This window comes from Echiichthys vipera (assembly GCF_963691815.1).
Source record: "Echiichthys vipera genome assembly, chromosome: 14".
Classification (NCBI taxonomy): domain Eukaryota; kingdom Metazoa; phylum Chordata; class Actinopteri; order Perciformes; family Trachinidae; genus Echiichthys; species Echiichthys vipera.
In genome coordinates this window covers 21,449,068-21,469,625 of record NC_139839.1, presented here as the reverse complement: position 1 = coordinate 21,469,625, position 20,558 = coordinate 21,449,068, and the positions used below count along the sequence as shown (strand labels likewise).

The window sequence follows — 20,558 nt, the reverse complement described above, 5'->3', positions numbered from 1 at the left end:
GAGTGAAACACACTATTGTGGGGCTTAAAGTAGACAAATGTTGCTTTTTTTTACTTTCTTATAATACTTATTGCAATTCTTCAAACACGAGGTAACGTTAAATATACCAGATCATAAATCAAACAGACTGCTTTATGGGTTTTTTTACACGTGGAACCATTTGCTTGTTCGACATTTGTCTGTACACGGATTGTTTACGGTAACGGTCAAAAATAATGAGTGTTTGCCTGGTTGTCTGCATAGTTTTATTCTATCTGATTTGGATAAGATGCATTTACTGTCGACACAGACGAACATTAGGGACGTCGTTAAAACATGTAGTGAAGGTTTTAACCAGCAGAGAACCAGGCGGCGCCGGCGTCAGGGCTCTGCTTGTAACTGCGCATCCGGATGATGAATGCATGTTCTTCGCGCCGACGATCATACGGCTCGTTGAATCAGATGCCAGCGTTCATTTGCTGTGTTTATCTGAAGGTAGGCTGGAAGCACACTGTTGTTTGCACCACAACGTTAATGAATCACTGTAAGGATACAGATGCATAATTCTTGTTTTTTGTGTCTGACTTAATATCTGGCAATAACAGATGAGGGGCTGTGGCCAAATGTAATATCTTGCCTTAATGTAAGTGAGAAACAGCTTCTTCACACAGGCCGTAAAATGCACAGACCCTCCTCCCCTTCATCCATCACCTGTCGAGACCGAAGACCAAGAAACCCACACCCCAAGAACTCAAAGTGCTAAAACACCCCCACCTACTTTTGCACCTTTTTTGTACTACCTCATCGTTTATACGTGTATATATTTATCTTGATTTCGATATTTTATTTTTTATATTTTGCTATTTATTTTGCCAGTACTTGTAAGCTGCTAAACTGTGTTCCAATGTCCTGAAAAAACAATGACAATAAAGATCTATCTATTTACCTAGTTTTGATTGAGCATAAGCACTTTGTAATTTTTCCTTAAATGTAAAAATATCTTTCCTATCATATCATATGAATACTGAAAATATACAGAGATGAAAACAACAATTATACCATGTTTTGTCCACCTTTCAAACAATCAGGATTCAGTTAGTTGTAACATGTGATTAATCATTTATTCACAACCTAGCTACTGTTAAAGTTAAGAAAAGCAGTTTGTTCCACTGGAGTTTGGGGAGACTTCATTAGACCAAAAGTGGTTGAATTTTAGGTAAAATGTGAAAATCAAAGAAATAAGGTAAAGGCTGCACAAACATTCGAGAATCACATTGAGTTACAGTTTTCAACAGCAACCAATTTTTCCAGGAACAGGGGTCATCACCTTGAAAATTAAATAAACAAGCATTTCTTGGATGAACTGAAGGCATCTACAGTAGTTGCATGTTAAATTATGAGCTCCATAGAAGCATTGAAGTGAAAATGTAATCTTTAAAAACTAAACGCATTGTAGTGCCGGTTAAAACTATTAAACATTAATTAAACACATCTTTGGAGCACTGTGTTTCATTTAGAGCCAAACATCAAGATGGGATTTATATTTTCTCTTTTTCTATTTTATTCAATTTCTATTTCAAAATCATTGAAAATGTTTGATTGCTTACATATCGATTTTCCTTTCATTGCGGTATATCTGTAACCTGATTTGTCCTCCAAATATTGTACAGGAAACTACTACAAACAAGGAGCTCAGCGTAAACAAGAACTTCTCAACAGCTGTGCCGTGCTGGGGATACCAGACTCCAGAATCACCATAGTGGACCATAAGTAAGCAGCCGTCTGCACCAAACACACCACATACAAGTTACAGCATTTCAGTTGTGTGCCTTCAATGTTGAAAACACTGAGTTTGTGTTGGCGTTCAACAATTTGTGCAGTTCAATATTCAGATTTGTGTGTTCAACATGTTTGTACTGTACATGTCCATGTCCTGACTCTCAATGGGATTTAAAGCTGAGGCTAATTGTTAGCTTGAAACATCATTTGAAAAAATATACTTATGCTGCCCTCAGTTCAGGAGTCAAGTCTCTGCATGTCTGCCTGTTGGAAGCCATCCCTCCTAACCACCCAGTGTCAACGGAAACAAGGCCCAGCCTGACCTGATGTATTACCACGTCTGTGTCACAGGGGAAATAAAGAGTAGGCCTCAGAGGCAGTGATAGGGCTTCACTGTGGGACACTAGGCCCCCAAAAAGCTTCTGAATTCCAAAATGATGCTTATCTATGGCCATCTATCTATCTACAGTTTATATATTTTACTAAAGTATAGTAAAGCAAGTTATTCAATTATAATTAAGCAAATTGAAACTATGTTTATTAGTTGACTAACTAAATTTACTTGACTAACTAGTTTAGTTGTCAATAAACACACTATGTACTCTATACCTCTGTCAGTACTGTGGCTAAAAAAGAAAAAAAATCCATGGCACACAAAATACAATACATTTTCCCCAATCTGTTACTAACAAGCTGCCGCTATGTGTTTGTGGTTCCCCAATGGTTTTCTAAGTGGATCTTTCTCAAAGGTCCAGATCCATTTTTACTGGGGCACACGTCAGCAGAGTAAAATGCATAACAATGCTATATGTGAATTACTTTAATAAAATAGAAGACGAGCGTTTGTTTTTGCTGCGCTGGTCTGTACAGCTCAGATGCTGTGTGCTTGGCTGCCTTTCTCTGTCGTCTCATGAACCTCGACCTGACAAACGTCACCACGCTCTTTGGCTAAGTTAACACTGAGTCTTATTCAATTTAAGCTGAAATGTGCAGGGACATTCCTTGCATGGAGTCGTGTGTGAATGGGAGCAGGGATCGATGTGCAGGGAAATCTGTATTACCTTTTTGCCGCCTCAGGACCTAGTAACATTCCAGGGAGATTGCTGGTATGGCTGTGTTGTGAATGCAAGCAGGAACCTTGCAGGGATAAGCACCGTTGGACTGTCCCTTCCCCCATCGATTCTTGCATTGCCATGGCAAGTGTGAAAATTCAAAGGGCAAAAATGTTTCTCGAAGTGGCTGCATGTGTGAACAGTGAAAATCACTAGCAATGCCTGAATAGTTAATCCAGTCATTTCATCTATGTGTGAAAGAAGCTTTTAGATTAGCCTTGCATATAATTGGATATACCTAAAACCAGTCAGAGCAATGAAACATTGAGTGCTGAGTGACATATGCAAGTTGAAACGGTGCTTGGCCTTTTTTTGACTAGGGAAAAAATGGTGGCTAGGTCACAAACTTTCTCAATTCAGTACACTAAAATGTGTTTCAGAAAACATTTTAGGCAAGAAATAGGCAGTACAGTCACATAATATTGCTTCATATTTGATTGACACTGCCTAGTTTGACAGTTTGATGTGAGTCGCCACAGGGCGACTGTGGCTCAGTGGGAGAGTGGGTCGTCCAACATTTGAGAGATAGGCGGTTCGATCCTGTCAGATCTCAAGTTGCTGGAAATCCGTCTGAATGGTAGAGGAGCCAGACATATGAAATGAGCTCGGCATATTTGTCTGGTTTCCAGGCTAGCTTTGGAGTACTATTAGTCAAAATGCATGAAAAGGATTTTTGACAGCAATTGAAAAGGAATAATTGATGTATAGGAACAGCTGTAATTCTTTCAGCGTGTCTGTAAATGCCTCCAAGTTAAAACAGACTTCTTTTATAACCATTGTCATTTCACACTCGAAGCAGGGGGCAGAACTGGGAGCCACAACTTTGGACAGTACTGTTGGCAAAATCTACTGGGAACTCACTCTTCTTTTCTTTCTGTATATGTTTTGCTGTTGATGCAGCTGTAAGACTTTCAGTCTCCCCGCTCTGGCTATTGGCAAGGTCAAGTCACGGAAAAGACGTGGTTTAAGGTGATGTTGAAAAGGGGGATTTTGTCCCCCAACCCTGCAGCTTCCCTTGAAAATGTTTTGAGTTTCTAAGAAACTGAGGGCTGCCAGCATTTGAGTCTCTACATGTTGGCTCACCAGGAGAGCTGTATGCACTCTGGCACTAACCTGGAACTCACAGTAATAAGCTGGCAGCCTGCCCAGGTTGTCTGCCCTAGAGAACACTGTGTGTGTGTGTGTGTGTGTGTGTGTGTGTGTGTGTGTGTGTGTGTGTGTGTGTGTGTGTGTGTGTGTGTGTGTGTGTGTGTGTGTGTGTGTGTGTGTGTGTGTGTGTGTGTGTGTGTGTGTGTGTGTGTGTGTGTGTGTGTGTGTGTGTGTGTGTGTGTGTGTGTGTGACTTCACAGTTTTATCATCTTGTGCACACAGAATATGGCTGAACTTTGATCTTAGTGCTGTCTGCACTTCTGCTGAACTGGAGTGTAGCCCATTTTCCCTTTCTGTGTATTCTGTTGTTTGCCCAAAACACACATCTAATCAGCACTTTTAGAGCCCAACTCACTCACAACCAAGCTCTCTCTCTCTCTTTTTCTCTCTCTCTCTCTCTCTCTGCTCTTGCCCTCTGTTTATCCCCTCCTCCTCCTCCTCCTCCTCCTCCTCCTCCTCCTCCTCCTCCTCCTCCTCTTGTCCACTGTCTACTGAAGTCAACTGCCAAGGACTGTGGGATACATTCTGGCGATGCTCTGAGCGCTGCTAATGTAGGTCATTTCGAACTGTTTTTCTCTTTGTGTGTCTGTACATGGCTAGCCACACTTTGGCTTTGGTCTTAACCTTTTCTGCCCAAATATGTGCAGATGCACATCCTTGACTTGACCTCTCCCCCTTTTTCTTACTGGTCATTTTATTGTGTACAAAAAAGTACATGTTTATATCTTATATATTATACATTTACCTCACAAGACAGGGGTTGAAACTGGGACCCGATTTGATCACATTTCAGTTACAAAATTGGTAAATTGATAACGACACATTGTATAGTATTTTCTGCGTATTAACTGTGGCACATGTCCGTCACCGATACCGGAACCAGCATTTTAGGCAGTATCGGAGGCATTGCCAATACTGGTATCGGAACTTTACAGTCTTTTGATTGTGTTTACATCTCAAATAGAATATTAACTAGAACATTTGAATTTGAAACAAAAGCCCTATGCATCTTATCAATTTGATAAGAGTTAAAAGATGACGACTCAAAGGGAGTGTAGTTCATATACAGTATCCTAGCTGCAGACAGTACTGATCTCTAGTGTTTAGCATGAAAGATAATATCAAGCCTAAAACAAGCACCTTAGCTATGAAACTGAGCACCTTGGCATAAGACCAGAGGTTTTCATGTGATGCTATCAAAGGACAAAACCCAGAGCACATCCTCAGTTTATGGGCTCAACATATTTGCCTTGAGTTTGTGCCAAGCTGGCTATTACCAGGAAGTGTGCCATACCTTGGAAAGTCGGTCTTGACACATGTCACTGTCTGTTAAGTTGGACTTTAGTTCTCTTTGTTGTTACAGTTTAAAAAAAAATCAATCTTAATGAGTCATTTGGTCTTGTCATGGCATTTAAAATCCTGTCTTTTTTTCAACTGTAGCCTATGGAATAACAGGAATAACACGTGAATTCTGTTTTAAAATAGGATTTTCCCTTTTAATGCTCACTGAATAGGACAGCTGTGTTGACAGTATCTGGGGCCCCAGTGCATGTTGGAGCCTTTGTGATCAAGCTCGATCTGAGCACGCTCTGCTGCCCCTCCACTTGCTCTAGCTTGACCTCTGTCTACTCCCTGGACTCAGTTATAGCTGCTCACTGCACAAATCCAACCGTTTCCCTTCTTCAGTATGGATGTAAGCATAGAGCTCATCACTAGTTTCTGGAGAGGGGAGCTGTATTCACTGCAGTAACACCTTATCCCCACTCAAGGTTTAATTATACATTGATCAGTGGTAAAAATAGCCCACGCTAATTTCTAAGCACATGGCAAGGCGTGGTGAATAGTGGTGAGATGTTCCAGCCTTGCCACTGAGCTCTGGTTGTTCTTTTATCCTGGATACATTGGTCACAGGAACACACTGGCGTCTGCAGAGTCAAAAAGTTGCTTTTCCCATTTACTATGCTGCAGCCAGCAACAAAGTGTAATTTAGTTACATTAGAAAGCTCTTTCCCAGCACAACTTACTTTCAAAACAAGACTAGGGCTGGACGATTGGTCGATTTTTTTTTTTTTTTTTTTGAAAACAAGACAATTGAGCCGCATTCCGATTCACAATGATGCTCTTGTTTTGTTGAATATACGCTGAATATAGTTAACCAAAATGTTCACTATATTTTGTAGTTTTCAGTAGGATGTGGGTGCACACTAGAACAAATTTGATCTAATTTATTTTGGTCAAAAGTATTTTTCAATAGGTTGTGGGCATACTCTAACCATACAGCTGATCTGATTTACTTGTATGTATTTTTATATTATTTAAATGTATATATGCATACATATATATTTTTGTATTTATTTATCTATTTTTTTACTTTTTGTTTTGTTTTCTAGTTGAACTATATTTAAAGTGGAAGAAAATATTCACCATTAATAAGGCACTTCTTTTTGAAAGTTCAATAAATGCATGATGTATCCAAAGTCAATGTGTAATCATTTTAAATTATCGTGATCTCAATTTTATCATTAGGATTTTTGCCATAATCAAGCAGCTTTAACTAAGAGCATTTTTTCCTGGTTATTGTCTTGAACAATCATTTCCTCAACTTGAGTAAATGTTTTCAATAAACTGCAAAAACAATAGTCTCAAAATCATGAAAACACGCATGTCTATTGATGTTAATAGTTGTAACTGCCTTATTACAGTGTGATATTGTGGGCCTACTATGTAGTGGCATCTCAGCCTCACCCAGCAGGACGTATAATCTAACTGTGTGGACAGATGTCTGGTAGTTTCACAGGCCTGTGGTCCATGTGACCAGACTAGACAAGCCCTCTCTAACACACACACACCTACACACACACACACACGCGCACACACACACACACACACACACACACACACACACACACACACACACACACACACACACACACACACTGAATCCCCTCACTGGGCTAAAATTCAACAACTGCATACAGATGCCTGCAAGCAATTAGACATCCACATGCAAAGCTAAACAAGGGGAGCTGGGGAGGTTACTTTAGGACATTTTGCACCGTTGCCATGGCGAAACTGACACTCAGCCCGCATCCTGCTCGAGAAAGGTCAGGTATCTTGTATCTTTTGTTCATTTTTCTTTCTTTTTTTTCTCCCCCTCAATGCAGGCTCAGTGCAAGAAAAAAAGTCTAAAATAATAAATGACTGAATATAACGGTGAGAGAAAAAAGTGCAACGTTAAAAAACAAATAGTACTAGAGTGTTGCTGCGAACTCACGATGGTTTGAACATCCACACCCTTTTTTCAAACTCCCACAATATTCTCTTCTTATTTGCATCAGCCTTCGGTCTAAAGCAGACAGAAATTAGAACACTAGGCCTGTGTTTTATTCATTTAGGTATCATTTAACATTGGTTTAGACAAGATTCATTTCACTGAGACAGACTGCTTGTTCAACAATGGAAGTCAACTCAGCGTTTAACAGTTGTCCTTCTCTTTGCTGGGCAGGACAGAACAGTATAATTTGAAACAGGAATATTTTCTTTGCTGCATTTATGACCCTTAAAGACAAACCCAGGGCTTAGCTGCCTTCGATGTAAACACACACAGCCATGTTTGCTCACCAGGTCCCAATAATGACGCAGTCTCTTTTTTATTGTAACTGTTCCCTTTTCCCTTTTTTTGCTAGTTAATTGGCTTATTCTGATGTTTTAAGCTATATGGCTGTATATTTTACTTTCACAAACTAAAAAAAGATATTAACCGAATTTCAAAAAAATAAAAAAATTCACTGTGCAATTGTAGTCCAAAAAAACCCACACACACAGTCCTTATGATATGCTACTGGCATCAAAGCGTGACAGCAGTGCATTCACGCGATGACAGACCGTTTTAAACTATCTCTGAACCCCCAACCCTCCACCCTTCCTCCCTGTGACCCCCACCCCCATCACCCCTCACACCAAAGCCTGACCCTTACATCACTGGCAGCCAATAGATTTGTGGCCTAATCCATCACTTCCCTCAACCAGCTTAACTGTCCTGACTCATTGTTTGCAACAAAGGGGAGGGGAGCAACAGTTGTCTCACCCCTGCACCTAACCCCCACTTTATGTATGCACTTATATACACACATGCATGCACTGTCACGCTACCTATGTGATACGCCAAGTGAACAACACATCACGTCATTGATCTTTCTGCTTATTTCATTAAACCAATTTATTATTTTAGTATTTCAAACTGTTGTGCAGTCATGTCAGTTTCCCTTGTTAGTTGTGTTTTTGATAATTAATCAGAGAAATCATAACTGGTGAACAAACTCCACTTCTCATGCAACCCTCAGGACTTTGTTTTTTATATGAACTGCGTTGGCCAAACTCATATCTGAGCATGTTTGAGTAGGTTTTCAAGCATTTTTGTGGCTGGTTTCTCTTGAGTTCAAGGGGGATGTTGAACAACCATAGAAAGAAACGTGTTTTATTTTCTAAACTGAGAAGAAAATGATTTTACTCGTGCCAAAAGGGGAATCTTTGCATGTTTAGTAGGCCAAGAGCTTGAGCTGACCATGTGTGATGTTTCTGATGTGCTCTGTGTTCTCTCCAGGCTGTAGTTTCAGATGAACACGATGCTACAGGCCGCCTGACCCTTAACCCCCCGGCTTCCCAGCACTCCCCTGTGTTTGCATTCCATAACGGCGCTTTTTCCAATGCTGGGTTGAATCTGCACTGTAGAAATCTGTTGCTCGGAAAGGAATAGTACTGCTCAGCCTAAGAAACACCCAGCATGTTGTGTAGAAATGACTTTTAGTCACAGTGAGGTTACATCACAGACAAACGCACTCCTGTTTCTCACTAAAACGCTGTTGTAATATTACTGTAACTTAACTGTAATTAAATAACCAGAGTCCCCTTTTTTGCCCTCCAGAAAACTTCCAGACGATCCCAAAGCAGAATGGAGCATCTCACTGGTCTCTTCTTTGATCGTGAAGCACATGAGAGCTCACTCCTTCAACATGGTACGGTCATGCCTTTCAGTCGTTTTTGTGTCATTTCCTGTTTGATGTTAACACACAATTCCCCTGCCATTCTGTGTACAAAATAGATTTTTTCGTCTTGTTTTGAGCATATGTTTTGGCGCAGCAGCTCTCTGGCTCATTATCCCTGTTTCACTGTGGTCTGCGTGATAATCCAGTCAGCCAGCGTCTTTCGGACTGTATTTTGAACCTCCCTAAAAGTGAGGGGAAATGGCCTCTGCTGCAGTAGAAAGTTTGTATTTAATGTCTGTGCTCAGCTAGAGATTGTCATCTGCCCCAGTGAAGTTCAGCACTATTAGCAAATGGGAATGTGGTTAATTGAGAATCAAAGCAGTTTCATCTGGTCTATCTCGACGGCAAAAATAGTCAAACGCTTTGACAAACAGTAAGTACAGCAGCTTTGGAAAAACTAAACACACTTCTTTCGGGAAAAATGATTACACACAGCTGGGTTCTTCTGTGCTGTAGTCACTGATCTCTTTTTGTTATCAAAGACGACAAATAAACACACCGGCTCCTCCCATCCTGTCGGGCTCTGCAGCGAAAAATGCCTCTGGACCAAAAAGCAGGCTATAGAATCGTGTTCTCTCTCCAATAAATGCAGCAAAAATTAGATAAACATCTAAATGTAAAAATGCTGTTACTGTTCATGCTCTTAAACTGAATAACTTGTTCCCTAGGTCTGACACCACTTCATTCCCTTTTCTTTTCCATTCACAAGCCAGCAAGAATGAAGAGAAGATTCACTAGTTACTTAGATGTGGTGGGGAGCTTCAACTTCTGTTTGATTGCAAAGACATAGTCATGGTACAATATGCCTGAGCATAGCAAATGCCAAGTCAAGCACTTTTTCTTTCCCTTTGACCTGATTTCTTTTTTCACTTGCTTCTTCTGGTGTGCAAGCATGCACACAGAAAAAGGCTTTTAAATATCAGTTGTCAGCTGCCAAGCTGCTCCACAGTCAGACACTGAACCCCCTCAACTAACCCAAGAAAAATCTTCTGCCTCTGATTATTTAAATCCACTTTCACATACCCAGATTCTGGCTTTTCACCCACACAATGAGATATTTTGTTATTTCAGGTGCTGACCTTCGATGGAAGCGGAGTGAGCGGCCACGCCAATCACGTAGCCATCCATAAAGCTGTCAGGTACTGACTGAACTTTAAGGCTTTGCCATCACAAAAACAGATTTATTTTTTTTAAATCCTTTAATTTAAAGATGCTATCCTCAGGGATATTATGTGGTTTACACACACAGAAACCAGCCCACTCCACAACCATAAAACATTGTCCAGGAAAATGCAGAACATTTAGACTCACATCAACAACCATCTTTCCAAATGTTTCCCCACAAAGACACACACACACACACACACACACACCGTGTTTTTTAGAATCGGCCTGTTACATAGCTGAGAGGTCATCCAAACAGAGTCCTCAGAGGCACTCGGCTTTGCTCCCAGAGAGCAGCAGTAAATCCTGTCCCTGAAGTGGTGAGGTAGGAGGGCAGCTCTGGTTTGGAGAGGCCAACCGAGCAAGTTGCATCAGACACTTGGTTTAAAAAAATGTGTTTTGCACTATGAAGTCTACATTCCTGTCCCCATTTTGCACTGATGCCTTGATTGTCTGCCGTGTTAGTCACAGTCTTTTTCCTCACGGACCTCTGTCAATCTGTGGGACTCATCTGTTGATAAGATGTGAGCTCTCCAAATCCCATCTCATGATTCCCATTAGACTGGAACCCAGAGGGGCTGAGCACTAGTTTCACAGAGTCTCAGTGGTGTGCTGTTGGGTTGTGGTTTTTGGACTGTGCTCGTACCAAGACTTGAAGGCGACTTACTGTAGTGACAGAGGAACGTGAAATGGAGAATTATGTTTTTGCTACACTGGAAAAAAAAAAAAAAAACTCCAGTACTCACAACATGACAGTAGATATTTAGCAGTAGCATGGGTGCTTACTGCATGGCCTTTCCTGTGGACTTACAGTTATTGACTTCTTACAAGTATGTGTTGTAATCAGCGTAACCAAAACTCTGATCTCTGTTACATCAGAAACATCTCACCGTGGCCATTTTTTTGTAGAGGTTATCAACACAAACCATGTTAGTATTTGACAATAATTTGGTATCCTTGATGTTTCAGTGTGTTACTAACATTGTTCTTTTCTCCTCTTACAGCCATCTGGCTTCCACTGGACAAGTACCCAATGGTAGGTGTGACACAAAGAAAACTTTCATGGGTTGGATGAACTGGTCAATCAAGAAAAGTCGTCAGTAAAAGTAAAAACTCCCGAGCCCTGCTAAAGAGTGTTTTCTTTACATTGTTTTTTATTTTTACAACTTCATCCCAGAAACAGTTTTCACTAGATACGGGAAGTATGATGATGATGAGTATACAAGCCTGGAAAAGGAAATTGTATTAATTATTAAATGTCCCCTTCCAGATGTATAGAAATAGTCTGCCTAGAACAATAATGTGTGTCTGATGTGTTTTTTTCCTGAAAAAAAGTACATTTTCCATATATTATCTAACAGTCGGAACAAGAAGAAAACATTTCTGAGTGGAACTTCAAGCTCCAAGTGACACTTTAATAAAAGATACTGCTTCAAAATCAGCCAAGACAGAAATGGCCTCCTCACGTGTAACATCCCCTCTCCAGTCCGCACATATACTGTAAAGCACCATAGAAAATCCGTCACACTGTGTATTTTGTTAATGAACAGCGCCCTCTTCTGTTCCCATGGTTGCATGAGTTTTGTGTGTATACATATTGGTCTGCTGGTGGCAGCATGAAGCCAGTTAGATACTAGAAACACCAGTTGCAATACAAACAGCTTGTTTTTCACCTCAAACTACATATGATACACATACTTTCATTCCAGATGTTCATAGTTTCAAACTGTGATGTCTCTACATCTGTCTAGGCGTGATCAAAATGTATGCCTAATTGTCTTTTCATTTCAGCCCAGATGGACTGAACTGAAAGATCTCATGATGATGCCCACAGGGGATGTGAAGGGAAAAGTAGGACAGAGAGGGAAACATGTTACAACAAGCCTGGAGGTCATTGCTTTGCTAGTTAGGCAAACATTAAGGCCCTCGGAGCACACCCACATTAAAGTTTGAGCAGACAGCTTGATAAGAAACAAGCGTAGCAGGCCAGAGAAGTTAATCATATATGAGATCTCAGCAGGGAGACATTATCATGTCAGTCCTGGGGGCCACAGCAAACACACTCTTTTTCTAGGACTTCAGTCTGCCTTCCCATCTTTAGTCCGCAGTTTTGTCATTAATCACGCCCACTGGTTATTTGTTACCAAGTATTTACGCATCACCTGTTCCACTGGTCTCACTGCAGCCTCGAGGGGAGGCAGCAGAGAATTAGGCCCAACGTGACTGCAATAAGCCTCCTCACCCGGCTTTATAACAAAACAACATTCAGTACCAACAACTTAAGGACTCTTGTGCCGCACAACCTCATGCTTTTTGTACATTATTTGTACTTTTTTTTTCCCTGACAATATCTCACACAACCACTTTAACTCCCATGCAGCAGTACTAGTTGTTCTCATATTCTTAATTCCAACATACTGCAACACAGAAGCAGCTCAGGGAAAAAAATAGTATAACATAGGAGGATTGTATTGCATTATGTTACCGACATGACATTGCTTAAGAACATTTGAATGAGAATGGCCTAGTTAACTGTGTAACATATTAAGAGCTAACTGGATCTCTGTCTGTCCCTGCAGACTGCTGTTTGCTCTCCCTGGTGACTGTTGGCCTCCTCAGGAAGTACTTGTCCTTCCTGGAGCTTCCCTTCAGCTGGCTGCTGCCCTCATGCCTCCACTGTATTATAGGCTCACAGGGCTACAGGCAAGCCAAAGTAAGCCTCGAAATAGACAGTCTGTTGCCAAGACGTGTCTACTGTTAGAGGGGGCACACATTTAGCACATTTGAACAAGGCTATATACAGTATATGTGCTGAAGTAGCAGGATTAGAGATAATATTTTTTACAGAAACTACAGCAAAGTGAGGAGTTGATTGAATCGTGTATGTCTCATCCAGCTTATATTATATAAAGAAATATATACATTAATTCATTGGGATGTTAGGGTTCATGGTACCTCAATAACCCCTTTTTTCACTTTAGGATGCCATGCTTTGTCACCGCACTCAACTCCTGTGGTTTCGTTACCTCTACATAACCTTCTCTAGGTACATGTTCGTCAATACATTCCAGATGATCCCGCAAGGACCAAAGAACCTGAAGATCTATTAGGTTTAGCTCTTCCAAATGCACTGATTGTTACCCTTGTTTAGGTGTCCCGCTGCCTAACTACACGATTACTGTGGTGAGAGTGAATTGAGTAGCTGTTTACAAATCTGATGAGCTGTTTTGCTAACTGTAAGCAGAGATTTCTTCAGTACTTTAGTGGCTAAAGTAGCCAGGATATTTTTTTTTGTAAGCACTTTCCATTAAAGCAGTTCTTACCTTTCTGGCATGTATACACTTTTCTTTTGTAATCTTAAAATGCTCCTAATAAGTGTATGACACACTAAAGTCAGAGGTCAGGCAGGGGGACGAGGGTTCACAGTTTTTACTAAGTGCTGTGCGCCAGAAAGGTAATAATTGCTTTAATAAAGCTGAGAATAAGTTTGAATAAACTTCTTATGACTTTTTGCTCCAGAAATGTCTTTATTGTCATTACACTGTATAAAACAACACTACGCTCTTTTCAGCTTATAATGTCAAAGATTGTTGAATATACTGTACAGTATTTTTGTAATACTGCTGATTAAAAAAAAAATCTTGATTCTTATATCGCAGTGGTGTTATTCAGATTCCCTCAGCTGTGTGTCTGTTGCAGGCTTAGACATGTCTCTGATGCTCTTGTGAGCTTGCATGCTTTCTTCCCACTTCTCCCCACAAAACGTCTCCACTGTGACACTGCGGACAGTCCCTGGATCCAGACAGTGTGGAGCAACACCTGGGGAGAGAACAACCACAACAAAGGACAACTCAATGATTTGCTTATGACCAAAACAACAAACTGTCTCAGGGGCTCAACAAAGCAAAAGGTGGTTTCCTGTTATAGTTGTTATCCAACATAGACCATTTATTTCTCATTATGAACTAAACATTTCTTTTTTTCCAACAAATATTGTAAATATGGGGCATTAAAGAGTAGAGTGGGCGGTTAGTTTGGAGTAAACACAGCAGGATGTAAGTTTACAACACATGAGAATACTGAGAGTGTTTTGTGTCAGCGGTCCTACCATATCCATCAGGGTTGGAGCGTGGAGAGTAGAAGCTTTGAACACCACAGGTTTTACAGAAGGTGTGTTTAGCAACGTGAGTGTTAAACGTGTATGTGGTCAGATTATCTGACCCCTGGTAAGGAGGGGAAAAAAAGAATTCACTTAGAAATGCTCAGATCTGTTTTTCTATTATTATTTAAATTTTATCTAATGTTTTTCTTGAGTTTACCTGTACAAGTGTGAATTGATCTTTTGGAACAATGAAGTGATGGTTTTGTTTCTTTGTGCAAATACTACAGCTGGAGAAACACACATAAATCATTATATATTGATGGCCACTTAGTGTATATGCCACAAAACTTTGTTTGAATTTTTTTTTTACATGATAGTTTTGGTTTTGTTTTACCCAAACCTAAAAATGTACTACCAATTAAATTTAGATTTAAAATGATATATTTCTAGGACAACCCTGTTTTCTTTGTCATACAAACATTAAACACAATATCATTCATTTAATAATCGTACTTGCATTGGAAAACATGGAGGTCTGGGGAGCTCAGGACCTCAAATCTGACAGCCCCACAGTGGCAGCTGCCTGTGTGTTTCACAATATCCATTCTGTGGGTACAAAAATAAATAATAATCATGAGGGATGTACTATATGTTAATAATTGTGTATTCTGGGATGGTAAGCCTTACCGTAGTCACTTTGACGTCAACAAGATAAAGATAAAACTATCTAAGTTTAAGTGCTGGTGAAACTGGTGTGATGTGTTAGTTGTGAAACCTGTTGACGTGGAACTGAACGCCCAACCCAAAACGCATCCAATGACCCAGCTGAAGAAAACACAATGGCCCCGGTCAAAGTCCATCACTGATACAAGTCACGTTTACATTGACAGCCTCTCTGCTTTTAACCCATTCACAGCAAGTGATGTGGTCATTAAACACGTCAATTCAGTTTAAAGTTGGGCATCTATAAGAAAAGATACCTTCAAGTTTATTCCTCCAACCCATCAACACTTTTATTTCATGTGATAATCGTGTCAGCTCCCACAGTGCTCAGCTTGGCCTATGTCCTACTTAAAGATTGTTTTTCCGGGAACACTTTGAGGCAGTCCATAATTTTTCCAAGCAAGGGGCAGGGCAAAGTACTGCAGACTTGCACAAACACATTCTTTAGAGGTTAAACTAGTTCAGCCAGAGCCTAGCTCTGTGCTGGAAAGCACTGGCGTAATACATCACGAGTTAGGTGTCATATGACAGGGTGCAGGAGGGGTGGGGTAAGGGAATGCTGTGACCCAAATACATAAATTAGGACTCTCCCAGCTGTATCATATCTATGACCCAAGAATAGGATCCCAGTGGGCTACAGACCCCCGTCTGAGCATTTGCTCTTTGATTAAATTGAGTTTACAGCGCCACAGTAGCCTGAAATAATGGTGGGAGCTAAAAGTGGGGAGTCAAATTAACACCACGTTATTTTAAAACTTTTTAATATCTTGTCAGGGCCCTGTGTTAGTTCCCATAACCAACTTTGGAAACCACTAACCTAATTCCCAGATAGAATAGAAAATAATTACTTTAATGATCCCAGACTGGGAAATTATTTATGTTTAAGATGTTGTATGAGCTGGGTGACTTCACTCCCAGAAACATCACACAAAAACTCTGTACTGTTTTCCAGTATCACCTGGGCGTTGGCATCACAGCAGGAATATTTGGTCTCATGCTCAAGAGAATAAGATCAAGCCCTTTCCTGTTAAACAATAAACTGAATAATACATTACCTTTATTCTTTGGGATACATTGCTTAAAACTATAACAAGGAAGCTATACAACGATCTTTACATTAAATTCATCCTATGAACTGATGTAGTGAGTCAGCTTGAGAGACTAAAATAACAATATGCCTACAAGGCGAAAAGATATCATGTGTCTAGTCAGGAGACATAATGTTTGGAGGCTTCGTGTGAGAATTGTGTTAACGCTGTACATGGTCTTTTTGTGAATGTTTTCTTTATTTCTGCCTTACACATTTGCTCATGGGACTGGTGACTTGACAATCTCCTTTTTGTACAGTATGCACACCCTGATAAGCAGGAAAAGTAGCACCCCACTGCATTCACTCTGGAAGAACACTTGATGTTATCTAAATTAGAAACAGTAGGCTAACTCTGGATATCAAACCTCACTTAGATCAGTAATTAGGTCATGGTTATTCAGAAAACCAGGCTATAAATGCATTGCTATAATTCATGAATGTATTATTTATTTAAATGGTCTGTGTGTAGTATGAAGCCTGGTGTGGATGAGGATTGCGACTTAATGAAATGAGGTGGGCAAATGAGGTTAGTTTGCAGCTGTATGTCTCTCTTTGCCTCAAAGGCTTCACCCTGCTGCTCCAGCAGCTGGTAGCACATGTTTACCGATCACGTTACCGTCTGTTAACGGTCACGTTTCTGTCTGCACACGTCCTTCTTTCGTGTATATAAATAGTGCACATGGGGAAAGTCATTGTAAGGCTATACCATCATAGTCTAGAATTACACAAAACTTGATCTATTTAGGTCTTCAGTTATTAAATAGACCTGTGTTATAAACCCATAGTCATAACCACCACTTATCAAACACATTACTTACTGTAACACAGCAACCAATCGCCGGTCAAACAAACAACCGTGCAGTCCAATCAGAAGCTCGGGGAAGGTTTCTGTTGCTACGGTGGTTCTAGCAAATTCTACAGCCAGAGCCGTAGTGCACTGAGATATTATTCCGCCGCGTAGGATATGTCAAATATCGTCTTCAAGCATGCCATTTTGACTAAACGCGTACGTTTATAAATAAACATATGATAAATAAATACAAATAACAACGTTAAATGAATAACGGTTATTGAAATAGTGCGCTTCTGAGCAGCGGGAACTATTTTCAAGGGCGGATGGATATTAACGGATGACGTATGCAGACTGGTATATAATACACGGTTTGTCTGTACTGCAGTATTCTACAGCGGAAGCCAAGAGGAAGAGGCACAACGCGACCACAGTACAGACTATCAACTACGTTTTTCAAAGTAAGTACACCTTTTCTCTTTGTTTGAAGTTATACTATTATTATATTTCGAACTATTTACACAGTGGGTGTTTTTAATTGCTTCGGTGACCAGCGCCTTTGCTTCACAGCTTCGCTTACAAAAAAATGTAGAAGACGAATTGACGATGAAGTACGTTCAAGCTGTTCAGCTGGTGTTACACTTTATTTTATTTTTTTAGTATTATATAGATTGCTTACGACTTTCGCCGTCGATTTCACGGTTAGCTGATGTTAGCTACAGCAATGACTCAACATTTCCAGTAACGTTATCGGCCATTAGAGAATAGCGACAGCTGAACAAAAGGAAGGTCAATATGAGCTCAAAATGGCGCCTCTACCCGGAATGGCTGCTGAACTGCCGGTAGTTACGCGCTTCACACTATCGTCTTATTTATAATTATTCAGTATTTGAGCTTTAAAGATAACTCATTTGGACTCGGGCATCTTATATTTAACATTTAAAAATGTACAACGAGTAATTAAAGGGATCCAGATGACATTCATATTCATTCATACATAACTGAGTCTTTATTTTTATGTAACCTGTTTTTACCAATTAAGATGTTATTCTATATCCTTACTTATTGTATCTTAATTTTACACAGGGGCAAACATGCAGATCTTTGTGAAGACACTCACTGGTAAGACCATCACCCTTGAGGTTGAGCCCAGTGACACCATTGAGAATGTGAAAGCCAAGATCCAGGACAAGGAGGGCATCCCCCCTGACCAGCAGAGGCTGATCTTTGCCGGCAAGCAGCTGGAAGATGGCCGCACCCTCTCCGACTACAACATCCAGAAGGAGTCCACCCTCCATCTTGTCCTGCGTCTGAGGGGAGGCATGCAGATCTTTGTGAAGACCCTCACTGGAAAGACCATCACCCTGGAGGTTGAGCCCAGTGACACCATTGAGAACGTCAAGGCCAAGATCCAGGACAAGGAGGGCATCCCCCCTGACCAGCAGAGGCTGATCTTCGCTGGCAAGCAGCTGGAAGATGGCCGCACCCTCTCAGACTACAACATTCAGAAAGAATCCACGCTCCACCTTGTCCTGCGCCTGAGGGGAGGCATGCAGATCTTTGTCAAGACCCTCACTGGTAAGACCATCACCCTCGAGGTTGAGCCCAGTGACACCATTGAGAATGTGAAGGCTAAGATACAGGATAAGGAGGGCATCCCCCCGGACCAGCAGAGGCTGATCTTCGCTGGCAAGCAGCTGGAAGATGGCCGCACCCTCTCCGACTACAACATTCAGAAAGAATCCACCCTCCATCTTGTCCTGCGTCTAAGGGGAGGCATGCAGATCTTTGTCAAGACCCTTACTGGTAAGACCATCACCCTTGAGGTTGAGCCCAGTGACACCATTGAGAACGTCAAGGCCAAGATCCAGGACAAGGAGGGCATCCCCCCTGACCAGCAGAGGCTGATCTTCGCTGGCAAGCAGCTGGAAGATGGCCGCACCCTCTCCGACTACAATATCCAGAAGGAGTCCACCCTCCATCTTGTCCTGCGTCTGAGGGGAGGCATGCAGATCTTTGTCAAGACCCTCACTGGTAAGACCATCACCCTGGAGGTTGAGCCCAGTGACACCATTGAGAACGTCAAGGCCAAGATCCAGGACAAGGAGGGCATCCCCCCTGACCAGCAGAGGCTGATCTTCGCTGGCAAGCAGCTGGAAGATGGCCGCACCCTCTCCGACTACAATATCCAGAAGGAGTCCACCCTCCATCTTGTCCTGCGTCTGAGGGGAGGCATGCAGATCTTTGTCAAGACCCTCACTGGTAAGACCATCACCCTGGAGGTTGAGCCCAGTGACACCATTGAGAATGTGAAGGCCAAGATCCAGGACAAGGAGGGCATCCCCCCTGACCAGCAGAGGCTGATCTTCGCTGGCAAACAGCTGGAAGATGGCCGCACCCTCTCCGACTACAATATCCAGAAGGAGTCCACCCTCCATCTTGTCCTGCGTCTGAGGGGAGGCATGCAGATCTTCGTCAAGACCCTCACTGGTAAGACCATCACCCTCGAGGTTGAGCCCAGTGACACCATCGAGAACGTCAAGGCCAAGATCCAAGACAAGGAGGGCATCCCCCCTGACCAGCAGAGGCTGATCTTCGCTGGCAAGCAGTTGGAAGATGGCCGCACGCTCTCCGACTACAACATCCAGAAAGAATCCACCCTCCATCTTGTCCTGCGTCTGAGGGGTGGCATGCAGATCTTCGTCAAGACCCTCACTGGTAAGACCATCACCCTGGAGGTCGAGCCCAGTGACACCATTGAGAACGTCAAGGCCAAGATCCAGGACAAGGAGGGCATCCCCCCTGACCAGCAGAGGCTGATCTTCGCTGGCAAGCAGCTGGAAGATGGCCGCACCCTCTCCGACTACAACATCCAGAAGGAGTCCACCCTCCATCTTGTCCTGCGTCTGAGGGGAGGCATGCAGATCTTCGTCAAGACCCTCACTGGTAAGACCATCACCCTGGAGGTCGAGCCCAGTGACACCATTGAGAACGTCAAGGCCAAGATCCAGGACAAGGAGGGCATCCCCCCTGACCAGCAGAGGCTGATCTTCGCTGGCAAGCAGCTGGAAGATGGCCGCACCCTCTCCGACTACAATATCCAGAAGGAGTCCACCCTCCATCTTGTCCTGCGTCTGAGGGGTGGGCAGTAAAGTGATTCCATGTTCTTGACCTTATTTCCCTCAATTAAATGTGCTATACATGCTGTATTTTAAAGTTGTTACACAAGTCAAATGTGTTAACTGTTACATGACCAAAAGTTTGCTGCACATCACTTAATAAAGGATTAAACTTAATTTCCTGGTGTTCATTCAACGTGCAGACATTGCAGTAATAAAGGCCCTGGTACATGCTTCTGAATGAAGTAGGGAGGTCAGATACATAATTGAACCTTAGGCATCTCTCTTATGAAACTCAAACATGCAGTAATTCTTAGTAGCATTTGTCACTATAACTCTTGCTCTATACACAAAGCATATGACCTGGAAAATGTAAAAACGAAGCTGTTATGAAAGGAAATGCAATGAGTTTTAATGCTAAGCTGACTGTAAGTTTGTGGTTAATCAGCCAATCTAAAAGCTGAAAAAAAACATCTAAAATATTTTCCTGCTCATACACTGTATAG

The 20,558-nt window shown here is 41.7% G+C and overlaps 3 protein-coding genes across 3 annotated transcripts; 2 read left to right on the top strand and 1 right to left on the bottom strand.

Moving 5' to 3' along the window:
- Positions 1 to 215: 215 nt before the first annotated feature.
- pigl (phosphatidylinositol glycan anchor biosynthesis, class L) lies at positions 216 to 13,351 on the top strand (the record flags this gene model as incomplete). Its single annotated transcript, XM_083926888.1, has 7 exons — positions 216 to 474; positions 1,650 to 1,749; positions 8,944 to 9,034; positions 10,136 to 10,203; positions 11,233 to 11,264; positions 12,808 to 12,941; positions 13,210 to 13,351. 7 exons carry the CDS (start codon positions 216 to 218, stop codon positions 13,336 to 13,338), a joined length of 813 nt encoding a protein of 270 aa, XP_083783014.1. The 3' UTR covers positions 13,339 to 13,351.
- A 29-nt stretch (positions 13,352 to 13,380) lies between these two features.
- cenpv (centromere protein V) lies at positions 13,381 to 17,031 on the bottom strand. Its single transcript, XM_083926889.1, has 5 exons — positions 16,962 to 17,031; positions 14,844 to 14,936; positions 14,548 to 14,617; positions 14,337 to 14,451; positions 13,381 to 14,047 (listed from the first exon to the last, which is right to left on the bottom strand). Exons 2-5 carry the CDS (start codon positions 14,933 to 14,935, stop codon positions 13,893 to 13,895), a joined length of 432 nt encoding a protein of 143 aa, XP_083783015.1. The 5' UTR covers position 14,936; positions 16,962 to 17,031; the 3' UTR covers positions 13,381 to 13,892.
- Positions 17,032 to 17,316: 285 nt separating this feature from the next.
- Positions 17,317 to 20,229, top strand: LOC310956702 (polyubiquitin-C). Its single transcript, XM_083927037.1, has 2 exons — positions 17,317 to 17,394; positions 18,020 to 20,229. Exon 2 carries the CDS (start codon positions 18,028 to 18,030, stop codon positions 20,083 to 20,085), a length of 2,058 nt encoding a protein of 685 aa, XP_083783163.1. The 5' UTR covers positions 17,317 to 17,394; positions 18,020 to 18,027; the 3' UTR covers positions 20,086 to 20,229.
- The last annotated feature ends 329 nt before the right edge of the window (positions 20,230 to 20,558 follow it).